At 40.9% G+C, this 12,869-nt stretch overlaps 1 protein-coding gene across 1 annotated transcript in view; it reads right to left on the bottom strand.

Moving 5' to 3' along the window:
- The window catches only part of tubgcp6 (tubulin gamma complex component 6), a 40,944-nt gene that overhangs the window by 10,558 nt on the left and 17,517 nt on the right, over window positions 1–12,869 (bottom strand). The window contains exons 12-19 of the mRNA XM_033634159.2: window positions 12,743–12,824; window positions 12,151–12,239; window positions 9,765–9,880; window positions 7,581–7,719; window positions 7,368–7,466; window positions 5,402–7,259; window positions 4,378–4,539; window positions 614–782 (exon numbers count right to left, since the gene is read on the bottom strand). Of these exons, the coding sequence (XP_033490050.2) occupies window positions 614–782; window positions 4,378–4,539; window positions 5,402–7,259; window positions 7,368–7,466; window positions 7,581–7,719; window positions 9,765–9,880; window positions 12,151–12,239; window positions 12,743–12,824 (2,714 nt within the window). The remainder of the gene's footprint in view (window positions 1–613; window positions 783–4,377; window positions 4,540–5,401; window positions 7,260–7,367; window positions 7,467–7,580; window positions 7,720–9,764; window positions 9,881–12,150; window positions 12,240–12,742; window positions 12,825–12,869) is intronic.

The following is a 12,869-nucleotide window of genomic DNA, read 5'->3' as shown; positions in this document are numbered from 1 at the left end:
ACATTTATATAACAGTGGGATTCAGGGGAGCCTCTCTTGAACTGAAAAGTCAGCAGGGAGGATATAAAAATAGAGTTGAAAATCTCTGGCAAACTCGAAGCATGGGATAAAAATGTGTTCGTAAAAATTTAGAGCAATGAATTCCAAAAGCTAAATATACTGCACCCCCTGCGTGTGTGTAGAAAGGGATGAGAAAGCCATTTCTTTACACACAAAGGTTAAACTGCACTGTGTGCAGAAACACTGCAGGTGAAGACTGACAGGCTTGTCTGGAGTTGTGATGGAATTTCAAACAAGAAAAATGATCCTACAAAGATGGATAGTAATAAGAATTTAAATTATTCCTCCAGCGCAGAATGCGCACTCAACTACAGTTTAAGTGGCCTGAAGTAGCAGAGAGATGACAAGAGATCTGTGAAAGCCTTACACCTGCGCTTCTCTTAAACACAGCATTTTGCTTCCAGGTAAAATAATCACACGTCTTTCGCAGGCACTCAAAACTCTTACTTACAAACAATAACTTGAAATGTGCTTACAAATGTGATGTTTTTAATCCCTCTCCAACACAAAACAGACACTTCACTCCTGCAGCTTTCTTCAGTCAGACACTCACTGCGTGATAAGCGGGGTAGTGACGGCCTGTTTAATCAGAACTGGCAGGGAAACCATCTCGCTCAGTTGGACGGCGGTGGTGTCGGTGGCTCTGCGGAGTGTGGGGTCCATTGGAAGGCCCCAGGGGCCACGAGTTACCTGCTTCAGCAGCTGACACTCGGGGGACGAAGCTGTGTGAGAGGGTGATGACAGGCATATTTGCTGAACAAATATCACTCTCAGGACTACAGAAAGCTGCGCTGCTTTGAATAGTGCAAAGAAAAAATGTATGTACAGACAAATGAAAGGGAAACAGAAGCCGAATTATCCAAGTCATTTTTCTGCTAGAATGGATGATGCAAAATAAACATTTGAAACATTTATTAAAGAGATTGTTTGGATTCTTTGTAAGTGGGATTGTCTGAGGTACCCATCCACAGTCAGTGTGTTACTTTCACTACATTGCCGTTGGTGGCAGGCCCCCAGTTTGGAGAAGCGGGAAGAAGCGCAGCCACAGAAGCTCAGCAATGTACTGCTGTGGCAAAATGTATTTTAGCCACCTAAAATATTAATTTTAGTTTAAGGGTGCTGACAGACCTAGAGTTGTCTTGCTTTGGTCTGAATCAGGGACTAACTTCTTCACAAAGTTGTGTAACTGCCTAGAGTTGGTTCGTGCTCTCACGGCAGCATTTACAAGTGGACCAGATCAAATGCCTTATGCGAGAAAGCTGCTCTTGATTGGTCAGAATTTACGTTATCACCAACGAGAGTTCATTTGAAACTGGACCGTGACCACCTTTTCAAGAAGGTCTCGGTCTGGTTGTTTAGGTGCATACCCGAGTGTGATTGCTGTGTTCACACCTGCCCAAATGAACTGCACTTAGGGAGCAAATGAAATTGAGTTTGATTGAACTGAACCAAACACGGCAGATGTGAAAGCACCCTAAGTGTACTATAATGAGAATATTTTCAATGCTACCTTGCTATTAGTCTCTTTCCTTTGGCTTTACATTTCTCAATTGCAGAACTTCTGTATTCCTACTCATAAGCACAAGTGTGCCACACATTGTACTACACTGTAGATCAGCTTTTGGGTAAGACTTTTAAGATTTATGGAGAAGCCAACAAATACAAGAAGATAAAAAAAACCATGAGTGACCGTGACAGTGATGATGAAATGCTGTTCACTGTGGAGAAAAGAGGACACCCTTGAGAACCAGAGTGTACAGAAAGGCCTCTGCAGCGGGAGAGTGAACGGGCCTTTAGAGAGACGTGTAAGAATACAAAAATTCTACAGCTGAGAAGATATAGTGCCAAAAAAAGGGCTGTCTGACAGCAAGGTAAAGCGGTGAAAATATTTTCAATATAGCACACACTCAAACTGATATTGATTTTTCTAGGTGGCTAAAAAAACATTTTGCTGCTAACCCTCATCCACAGCAGTACATTGCTTAGTTTCTGTGTCAGTGCTCCTGTCTGCTTCTCCAAACTGGGAGCGTGCCCACTGTCGTCTACTGTAGGTAACACTGACTATAGCTAAGTACCTCATACAGCCTCACTTTACAAAAATCTGAACCACGCCTTTCATTTAAATGATTTTAACTAAGTAGGGTTGAAACAATTAGTTTATAAGTTCAAATTAAATTAACAATTAGTCAATTATTATAATAATTGCCAATTACATTTATCAGTGAAAACACCAGAAAATTCTGTTCCAGTTTCTCACATGTTAAAAATCACTTGTTCTCTTAGTTTTCAACGATATTAAATTGAATATCTTTGGGTTTTTGGGCGTAGAAAAACAAGACATTTGAATACTTCTAAAATGTTATGAACTAAACAATTAATTCATACTGAAAATAATTGTTGTTGCAGCCCTAAAATGAGGTCTTAAAATGTGTTGATTTATCTTTTAAAAAGAGATGAATTAACACCTCTCTAACACACTCTTAACAAAAAAAATAAAGCATCAGAGCTGCTCAGTGGATAGTCTTTACTGCAGGGTGATATCGTCAAACAGCACTATACTGTAAGCTGTTTCAGTTATTTTGTCCACCTTCTATATTTATAGTTTCACTCCCTGAATTAATTAGGGCTCCTGACTTTGATCAGTAGTGTGGAAGATGTATTCGGCTGACTGATTTCACAGAGACCCTGGAAGCTGGCATGAATAATAGCAGCGTGACATGCAGAGTGAAAAAGACAGGATATTACTTCAACGAGCCATGATGCATCCCACCCAAACATAAACCAGACGTAACACCCTTATGAAATATCACAGCTTTTTACACAACTTCTGTGCATGCTGATGGAGTAAATATTTAACAGCCTCTGGAAACGCATCACTCCTGTACATGTAAAAAAGGCTGGTTTTAATTTACATGAAGTAAGCGCTGTCGCTGTAAGGTGTATCATCTTCATTTCTCTGCAATTTGACGTGATGTTTTGCTCTATTTAACAAGATGTTTCATTTCTCATTAGGTTATTTCTGAGACATCAGGGAGTTAACAGGCCGCTCATACTGTACAACCATGTAGATATGCTCATATTCTTCAATTAAGACTACAGGCTACTATCAGAAGATCAGGGGAGCCCATTTCATTTTTTTTCTCCAAGATTTGTACTGAAGGCTACAACCCTTTCTGTTAAAAAATTAATTGATTGGGCTTCGTTTTAGGTGTTTAGTCTTACCCATTTTCAGTCCACAAGGAAAGGCAGCAGTCTTAGCAGAATTACTGTATTTAATCCCCTGCACTTTTTTGGTCATTTGCTAAAGGCAAAAGCAGGACCATCAATTACGAGACACAATGATTTCATTTTATTCTATTTATGAGCCTAAAAAAAGAATAAAGATTTAGCTTCTTCACTTTCTCACTGGACAAAAATCCCATTACACTCACTAACATCTGGCATTTGAATTTAACGGGAAAGGTTAGAATCGGCATTCACTTCTGGGACAAATGATTCTGCAGTAGTCACGAGTATTAATCAGCTCCAGCTCTGATTGACAGTGATGGAAATATGATATGGACGCACTAATTTTAGCCACTTCGCCACCACAAAATACGGCCCCATCTCTGTCCAAGCAGTGCTCAAACATCGTTCAAAATTCAGTTGGCACAGAGTTTGAGAAAGAGACTGAATAAGTAAGAGATATGGAATAGAAGATATCACTAACATTTTCACTGGCCTCTATCTGCTTTCTTCTGTTTACTAAGCGTGAGGCATGAGGGAAAAAAAACAAAAAACATATTGGTATACTTGTCTACAGAACAACCTTGTACTTGGCTTTGGTGTACTGACACTGAGAAAGCAGTCTTTCGCCTATTTTTAACAGGTTTTCTCGTGTTTAAAAAAGCCTGCCTTCATATGCTTTGGTGGAAAAAGGGCATTAAGGATACTGAAACTTATACAAAATGTGCACTATTTAAATTAAATAGTTTAGTTTGTGATACTATTGATCATAAAGTTGTAATAGTTTGTTCTCTCACTGCCCTTAACTTCTTTAAGTCCGATCTAACAGGTTTGTTACTCTACATAACTCCTCTACAGAGTTAAAATGTGGAGTACCTCAAGGTTCTGTTTTGGATCCCCTTCTGTTTCCTATTCAGATGCTCCCTTTTGACAATTATTTGAAGTTACTTTGTGTCTAGAGATGTAGTCTTACTGCCAACCTTCCCCTTAGCATGTTCAAAAAAGCTAAATATCCTAAACATCACATTGCCCCCATTAACTATGTGCCAGAGGAACCATTAATCTTTGGCCAGTCATATGTTTTCAACGAACCCATTAGGTTGTAGCAGTCTTCATATTGTTCCACTTCGTACTGGGCACATAAAGCCAGGAGGTATTCCTGCTCAGACTTCTCTCCAGGGGACAAACCGAAGCCAGCTGGCCAGGACCCCGTGAACTCCACCAGCTGCTCACCAGGACTGTCCGACTTAGAACCTGAAGAGAGATGTAAAGCAATTACTTGAACACAGACAGAACATAATCTTCAATGACAATCCAGGCACATTTCTTAACACCAATGAGTCAGAGCAAAAATGTCAATATCATCTTTGCAGGTCTAAAAAAGATATTTAAGGGAAGCTTTGTATAAACATTGCACACAGGCTTAAAAAACATAAATCAAAGCCCTAAGCCAGCATTAACCTCGGGCAACAGTTTGGATATCAAAGACAACATTTTTAAATGCCTCATTTTATGTCAAAATAAAATGATTCATCTGACTTATGAGGGGAAGGATTGTGGCTTTAAAGGGGGCTTATGACTATATATTTTATGTCTGTTCATAACCTTCAGTACTGCACTTCTTATTCTTTGAATCCCAACTGAAAACACACCAAACATTTATGTAATATTTTGCTTTTAATAGAAGACAATCACAGTCTCCTGGTCCAAGCTACAGTCTCTAAAATACTGCATAGTGGAGATAAAGAATTATTTTGGTTTATATCAAGGAGAAGATTACAGCAATTGAACCACAATTGATAATGGAAGTATTTATGAAGAACTATGTGCTTAAGAGTAAAGCACTTGTCTTTTTTCTGTCTTCAATCAAATTAATTCTGTATTTCAACTTATCAAGATCATCTTCTCTATCTATGTGAGTTATTCTGTTGTATCTTGTTGATGCAAAAATAAATAAATAAAAACTACAAGAGTAATGCAAATGTTACCCCAATCAATAAACTAAAAGACCATAACATCTTGTACTATCTCGAGCTCACTAAGTGGCACTTAAGTGTTCCCCTCGAAGTTGTGAGTCACATCTGAAGAATGTGCATCACTTAATATTATTCATTACCTTTACTATCTTCATTCTCTTCTGTCGTCTGCTGATTTATGATGCCTTTGCCTTTCACCACACACCCAACTCCAAGGGAAGAATCTGATGAGTGGCCATAAGTGCTGCCTGGGAGTGCAGAGGGTTGTCGCTCTGTCCCCAACACCACACAACCCATGCCCAGCGTCGAATCAGAAGAGTGGCCGTAGGCGCTGCCCGGTAATGGTGATGGAAGTGGTTCAGCTTTGGTCACAACACATCCGGTGCCTAAAGTTGAGTCTGAAGAATGACCAAATGCACTTCCGGGTAGGGGAGAACGTTTGGGTTCTTCTCCTGAAACTACACACCCAACTGCCAATGCTGAGTCTGAGGAGTGACCGTAAGAGCTTCCAGGTAGAGCAGACAAGGCGGGTTCAACTCCAGACACCATACAGCCTGGCTGTAGCATGCAGTCTGAGGCATGCCCATGTTTACTCCAGCGAGGTCTTGAGTCAGGTATGTTAGACACAAACTCGCCCACTTTTATATTAGCATCCGAGGAGTGACCGTGGATGTTGGGAACAAGAAGTGGTGCCACAAAATCGGAGACATTTTCTCCAACTTTAATGTGGGCGTCTGAACTGTGACCATGAATGCTGGGGGAGGGCAGAGGGGCAGCCACATCTGACACATGCTCACCAACTTTGATGTGGGCATCTGAGGCATGACCGTGGACATTTGGAGCAGGAAGAGGAGCAACAAACTCTGAAACATTTTCGCCGACTTTAATGTGAGCATCAGATGAGTGACTGTGAACACTGGAGGAAGGTAGAGGAGCGACAACTTCTGAAACATGTTCTCCAATCTTGATGTGTGAATCTGAGGCATGACCATGGAAGTTAGGGGATGGAAGAGGAGCAGTTACCTCGGATACAAGCTCTCCAACCTTTATGTGGGCGTCAGAGGAATGTCCGTGGATGCTAGGTGAAGGCTGCTGGGCAACAGCTTCTGAAATCAGTTCACCTGCTTTTAGGTGTGCACTTGAGACATTAATGTTTGGCAAAGAAGTATTATCACCAGCTACATCTTGAGCGTCTGTGCTGTGGTCTTGAGTGCTTGCATCAGGTGGCTCAATCCCACCACGGTCAGTAAGACTTGTCACTGCTTTGTGATTACAGTTATCATTGCCTCCTTGCTCTGGTGTGGTTGACAGGGCAGCCACATTATTGTCTTTTGCAGCCTCAACAGGTTTACCTTCTTCGTTAGTTTTTAAATTCCCTATTTCAGTCTTTTGTTCTGTCATAGATTCAACTTCCGTCTGCTTATTTTCTGCCACTGAGCTACTCCCATCTACTAGCTGCACAGAGACTTGAGAGGAATGTCCATCAACGCTTGCTTTAGATGTATTTTGGGGCTCCTCTGGGATGTTTTGGCCTACAGGAAAGCTACATTTGGATGCCTGGCCGACAGTGCTGGCTGTAGGGAGACCATCTTGGACTTGAGAAATGTTTTCTCCTGTGGGGATGTGAGAAACAGAGGGGTGGTTCTGCATCAAGTCAGGCTGGACTGCAGGTCCCCAGCGAGGTCGTGGCTGGACTGAGGCTTGGCCCGTGATACCCTCGAGCGGACTAAAGGGGGCACTGAAGTCATAGTCTACTAACTGTGGAGTAGGACACACTACAGGTAGGTCAGAGCCGATCTCCTGTAGGGCTGCATCCACCTGCTGACTGTCAGGATTTGGTGCCTTGGGGAGAAAATCATTGATGTCGATGTTCTCAGAGATGAGGGCAGGGTCCACTGTAGGTTGAGTTAGGGCGGGCGAAGAGGGGTCAGGTGGTGACGATACAACATCAAATTCTTGAGTCTCGACTGGCTGCTGCTCAGACGGATCCAGAGATCCCTATTAAGAGAAGAGAAATGAGGACGTCTACAACACACTATTCTGCAGAGCATAATTCAGTGAATAAAAATTGGGGATTAATGTTCAAAAACCAGTGTGTTGTCATACCAGAGTTGGTTGTGATGCAGTCTGTCGTACGGAGGGAACAGGTGGCAGTACTTCCATGGGAGGTCTCTCCTGGCCTAAAGGATATTTCTCTAGAATTGCCTGGAAAGAAGTCATGAGAGCTTTGCTTGAAACGTTTTCCCTTACCTTAAATAATCTCTTTAATATCTCTTCCTTGTTCTCTGTGTTTGTTTTCTATGTTAATTTATGACAAACCTGAGTCTGCTGCCTGTCATGCATGAAGAACTGAGCCCGGGCTTCGTCAAGTCTCATTCGCTGCACCCGCCACATGGCCCGTCTCTCTCTGCGGGCTGCCTCCTCTGACAGACGGCTGTACTGAGCTATCAGCTCCTTCCTGCAATATGAGAGCAGTAACACACATGTAAATAATCACGCTGAGGGTTTCATCCAGAGCAAACTTTAGCAAGTGAATGTCGAGGAAAAGGTTTATGTCATGTAGAGCTGCAACTAACAATGATCTTCATCATCGATTAATCTGCTGTTTTTTTATTGATTTATCAATGAATCCAGGGCGTCTACAGGTATAAGCAAATTAAAATTAAGACTTTTTAAGCCCTTTTAAATGGCACTTTAAATGACATCTAAGACCAAGCATGTGATGGAAATACGATGACAATACTCTGTGCTTGAGGCTGTACATGTGTGATTCCACCGCCTTAATCCCCATTGTCCCAAGTGTAACACACCTTCAACATACATCACAGTTTGCTTCGTAAGCAATGTCAGGCACTGGCTTAAACCACCAGAAGCTATCGTTATTCTATAGCCATGTGTCAATACACTTGCATATCCAATTCCCATAAACTAATACACACACTGGCTTGCAAGACTTTTGTTTAATGATGCAGATTCATTGTGTGATCTTTGTGCGAAGAGGGGACAAAAATTGGGGCACTGCGCACATCAAGGTGCAGTGTTGAATTTTGTTCACCCATCAAATCGTTTCCTTCCTGTTAAAAAGGATGATTCCAATAGTATTAACACCAGAAATTCTCACAGTGACCCATCAAACCTGACTTAGGGCTGCACAATTAATCAATATGTTATCGAAATTGCAATATAGCCAAGTGCAATTTCCAAATTGCAGGAGCTGCAATTTTTGATAAAGGTCAAATATGTCTCAACATGCCTTTATAAATGAAGAATTGTAGTGCAGCAGAGACCTACAAATCATATTCCAGGCATCAGGGAACATGCTTGTTTGGTACAGGCCCCACAATAAGTCACATTATTAAAATTTGTATAATTTTTTTTCTTCGGTGAAAATTATGCAGAAATTATCATTAACACTAAAATAGCCACTCATCACAGTATCTGTCAAAATAACTGATATTTTTTAAGACCCTTTATAAGTAATTGTGTACTTTAGACATTATTTTAATATTATTTATGGACCCAAAACCATCTTGGAATCATTAAAAATGCCAATCATGATATCCTGTTGGGACACATGGATACTGGGCATCAAATATACAATCTCTAATTCATGAAAAAGTCCTTTTTCCCCGTCAGGTTACTTTGCTCCAGTGAACTTCATATTCGTACTCAACTTACATAAAAGGACAGGACAATATTAATATTCACTGCTCTTCCTAAACACAGATTGGCTGATGTGATTTTTGCAGACAAGTCTGATATTCCATCGTACTATAAATAATGTCTTATTTGAATACTGAATAATTTATATTTAAATCTGAGTGTAAATCATCCAGCAATCAGTGTTCTTTCTATTCTACGATGATAAGCTTTCATGTGCATGGTGCTCATGAGGGACTCTGATAAGCGTACTGGTCTGCAATAAGCCTGTGTGTGGATATGTGATTTCAGGCTCTGTGATGGCTCTGAATTCAATTTCGAGCAATTTCCAACACCAACTGTCAGACACTTTAATGGTTTATAATTGATTAATCAGTAAAGGCCTGTTAAATGTGAAATATACGTTTTGTTTTGTCTAAATGAAAAACTTATTATTCAGGATGTGCTGTGACAATATTGAACTAATAATACTGCAAGGCAGGAACGGTGAAAGAAGCCACTGTGAACTGCTGAGGTGAAGAGAGGACAGGTGCAGGTCGACTGTGAGGTCCAACACCTCACAGAGCTAACAAACAACTTTAACCATTTTATTGAAATACTCTTGTGCTCACATTACAGGCTCTAATCACTTTGCTCATTCTGCTGCATCATGGCGTTATCCCAACTGCGTGGAAAATCGGCACGAGCCCAGCTGCCGAAATATCCCACACAGATGGAACTGATGCCCCACCATGTTTGCACAGTTAGTTAATATATTCTAGATCAAATAAAATCTTAACAGAGATTAATCAATCATCAATAAAACATTTACGCCTCTAGTCGCGGCTGTAAACGCAGTCAGACCTGGCTCTCTGCTCCAGTTGCTCCTCCAGGGCTTGTAGTCTCTTTTCTCTGTCCCTCAGCTCTCTGGCAAAGCTGAAGTCATCCTCCTCCTGCCTCTTCTTGGCTACACTTCGCCACTGGTGCCAGACACACACACACACACACATATATGAATCAATGCTTTCAGCTTCTAAAATGGGTTGCAAAAGCTGTGGGTGGAGTGCATGAATCAAAATTTCTGTTTACATTATTCCCACCCAAAGAGACACTTCTGATCAGAGAGATGTGTTGATTTTAAAGCTCCTATAATCAATATTATTACAATATCTATGTATCAAATGATAATGTGAAAGGGGTCGCCTACAGTGATGAATCTGCAGCTCCCCTCAATTTTGTAGAGTTTTATAGCTACTTTTTAGCCAAACAACAATCCGTGTCAATGACTGCAGTTCCTCTAATGGCTACACGAGGCTGGCTCCTACAGCGAGTCTATCCCCATACACCTCCATGTTAAAATGGCCGACATTACAGAAGAAATAAATATATTTACAGCCTGGCACAAAAAACTGTTTTGGTTTCTATAGCTAATTTCCACTTTTGTGACTTCACAGGGGGTGAATTTGTATACAACTCACCCTTTTATGTGTTATTAAGGTTAAAAGTTATGCATGATGAAGACCTTGGTCGCTTGGGTGCCATCTGTCACAACCACGGTGACAACATTGGTTAGGTAATCTAACCATGGCGTAAACCCAGATTCACAGAGTATAGTTGTAGCCATATCTGACGCTATTTTAGTGTATAAAAGTTAATTGTATTTGTCTGGATGGACTAAAACAGTGATTCCCAACTGGATGGTTGCATGTCCAGTCTGAATGGACTGCAAGTTTGTATAAAACAAACAAACAAAAAAAAAAACACTTTGTTTTTCCGGCACAGAACTTGTATTTCAAAATACCATTTCATGCTGTAGAGTGAGAGAGCTTATTGACAGACAGCAAACTAGCTCGACAACATGGCCAAAATCAAGTATGACGCTGAATAGATTAAACTACGTGGACCTTGAACTAATGACTAAGGACCCTAAAGACCCTATAATGAGTCAGATGTTCAGTTTTTCTGGTAAGTTAACTTTGTTTTAATGGTTTTGAGCTTGGTTTTAACTAGCTAAAGTTAGCATTAGCATTATCACAGTTAACCATAGCTGTAAATGCATTGTGCTAGCCAAGCTAGCAGCTAGCATTAGGGTTAGCTCAAAACTCTCCTCAAAATTTGCCTCGTCACGATCATAACGTTATTGGCCTATCAGGGTGAGCAAAAATGATCAAGGTCATGCCCATATATTGCCCTTGTGTTTTTTACAATGTCACAAAAATTGTAACCGACATGATGCGAGGGAAAACAGCAGGGTTCCTCCGACCATTTTAAGACTTGATGCAGTGCCTAAGTGTTTTTTCACAGTGTCTAAGCTGAATGATTATAGATGTAATTATAATTATTATATATTAATTTTTTAATTTTGTCGAATTAAAAGTTTATTGCTCTTTGAAAGGGTGTACTTGTATTATTATGCTGTTTTTATCACTATATCGGTGGCAAAAAATGGGCTTTAAATGACAATAATTTGTTTATCACAATCATTTCTGGGACAATATATATCATCTGTCAAAAGTAGTTACGGTGAGAGGACTAGTCCAAAAAAACTCCAAGATGACGACTATCAAAATGCCAAACTTGAGGCTTTAAAACAGGAGTTCACACACCAATGGGTGAGGTCATGGTAGCCATGTCCATTATTTTATACAGTCTATGCTTTTAGCTGTTTAGTTGTAGAGGCTGCAACTTTATTGATTTAGTTCACTCTTATAGTGCCACAGCTGGCCACAGCAAGCAGGTGTTTTCATCAAAAAACACTCTAAAAACCTAACCTAAAAACAGAGTTAGCAACTAGCTGATGAACATAGTGTAACATTTAACAGCTAAGGAGACAGATATTTCCCTCAAAAGTTAGTAGAGCCAACACATCTCCAAATTAATGATGCTGTTCTGAGATTCTTTGATGTGTAAATAGTAACTGTTTGCTAATAAGTTCCTGTATCAACTCAAAAGGTAATTTGGTGCCACATCTTGTTTCCGTTGCCTAAAAATGGCCAAAAAATGTGTTGTTGCAGGTTTAACAGTGGATAATTATCAGAATACAGGGACTAAGAGACTGCCTTGCTTTGGTCTCTCTCCCTCTAACACAACATCTTCTCTTACAGACACATAACACGACAACATCTTTTCTCACACATTTCTCAACACATGCATGCACAAACACATTTTTAAGTCTCTGTTGCTCTTACTCACACACATTTTTTTAGTCTCTCACTCTCTCTCTCTCTCACACACACACACACACACCTACCTCTTGCTCCTGCTCCAGGTGTTGTTTCAGCTCCTCAAAACGCTCCCTCTTCTTGGCCTCCTCAGCCAGACGTTGTGACACCTGGCGCCCTACAGGAACCGAGAGAAATAACAGTGGGCTGCTTACTCCCCTCCACACAGAAAAGTACATAACATCTCTGTCTCTCCCACACGCACAAACACACCCCCAAACAATATCACCATCTGCCTCACGCAAACACACACAAGTATGCCAAGACACGCACAGAGCATCAGGCCAGACTTTTCGCCACACCTCCCAAACATTTTTTGGAGTAATAAATGATGTGAGGAGTTTGCTAAACTGTGCAAGCGATGATTAGATTTCACAGCCCATAGTGCTGTAAGCCATTCCTCATTGCTATTGCCCATGAGCACCTCTGCTGCTCTCCTGAGATGAAACTTTGGTAGTCAAGAGTCAAGAAACTGAGGGTTATATGGGGGGCTGCTTATACATCAAGCAGTATATAAAATTATACTTGCAGTGTGTGTGTGTGTGTGTGTGTGTGTGTGTGTGTGTGTGTGTGTGTGTGTGTGTGTGCGTGTGTGTGTGTGTGTGAAGGTGTAACACTAACCACGGATGCTCTCCAGGGTTTTGGCTGCTGACTCTCTGACCTGATTGATCAGCTCCTGGCGTGCCTGCTCTGCTCGCTGGGCCTTACAATAGACAGACAAGAAATCATCATTAACAAAGATCTATCC

This window comes from Epinephelus lanceolatus, chromosome 5, assembly GCF_041903045.1.
Source record: "Epinephelus lanceolatus isolate andai-2023 chromosome 5, ASM4190304v1, whole genome shotgun sequence".
NCBI classification, from domain to species: Eukaryota; Metazoa; Chordata; class Actinopteri; order Perciformes; family Serranidae; genus Epinephelus; species Epinephelus lanceolatus.
This window is presented reverse-complemented; position numbering and strand designations above follow the sequence as displayed.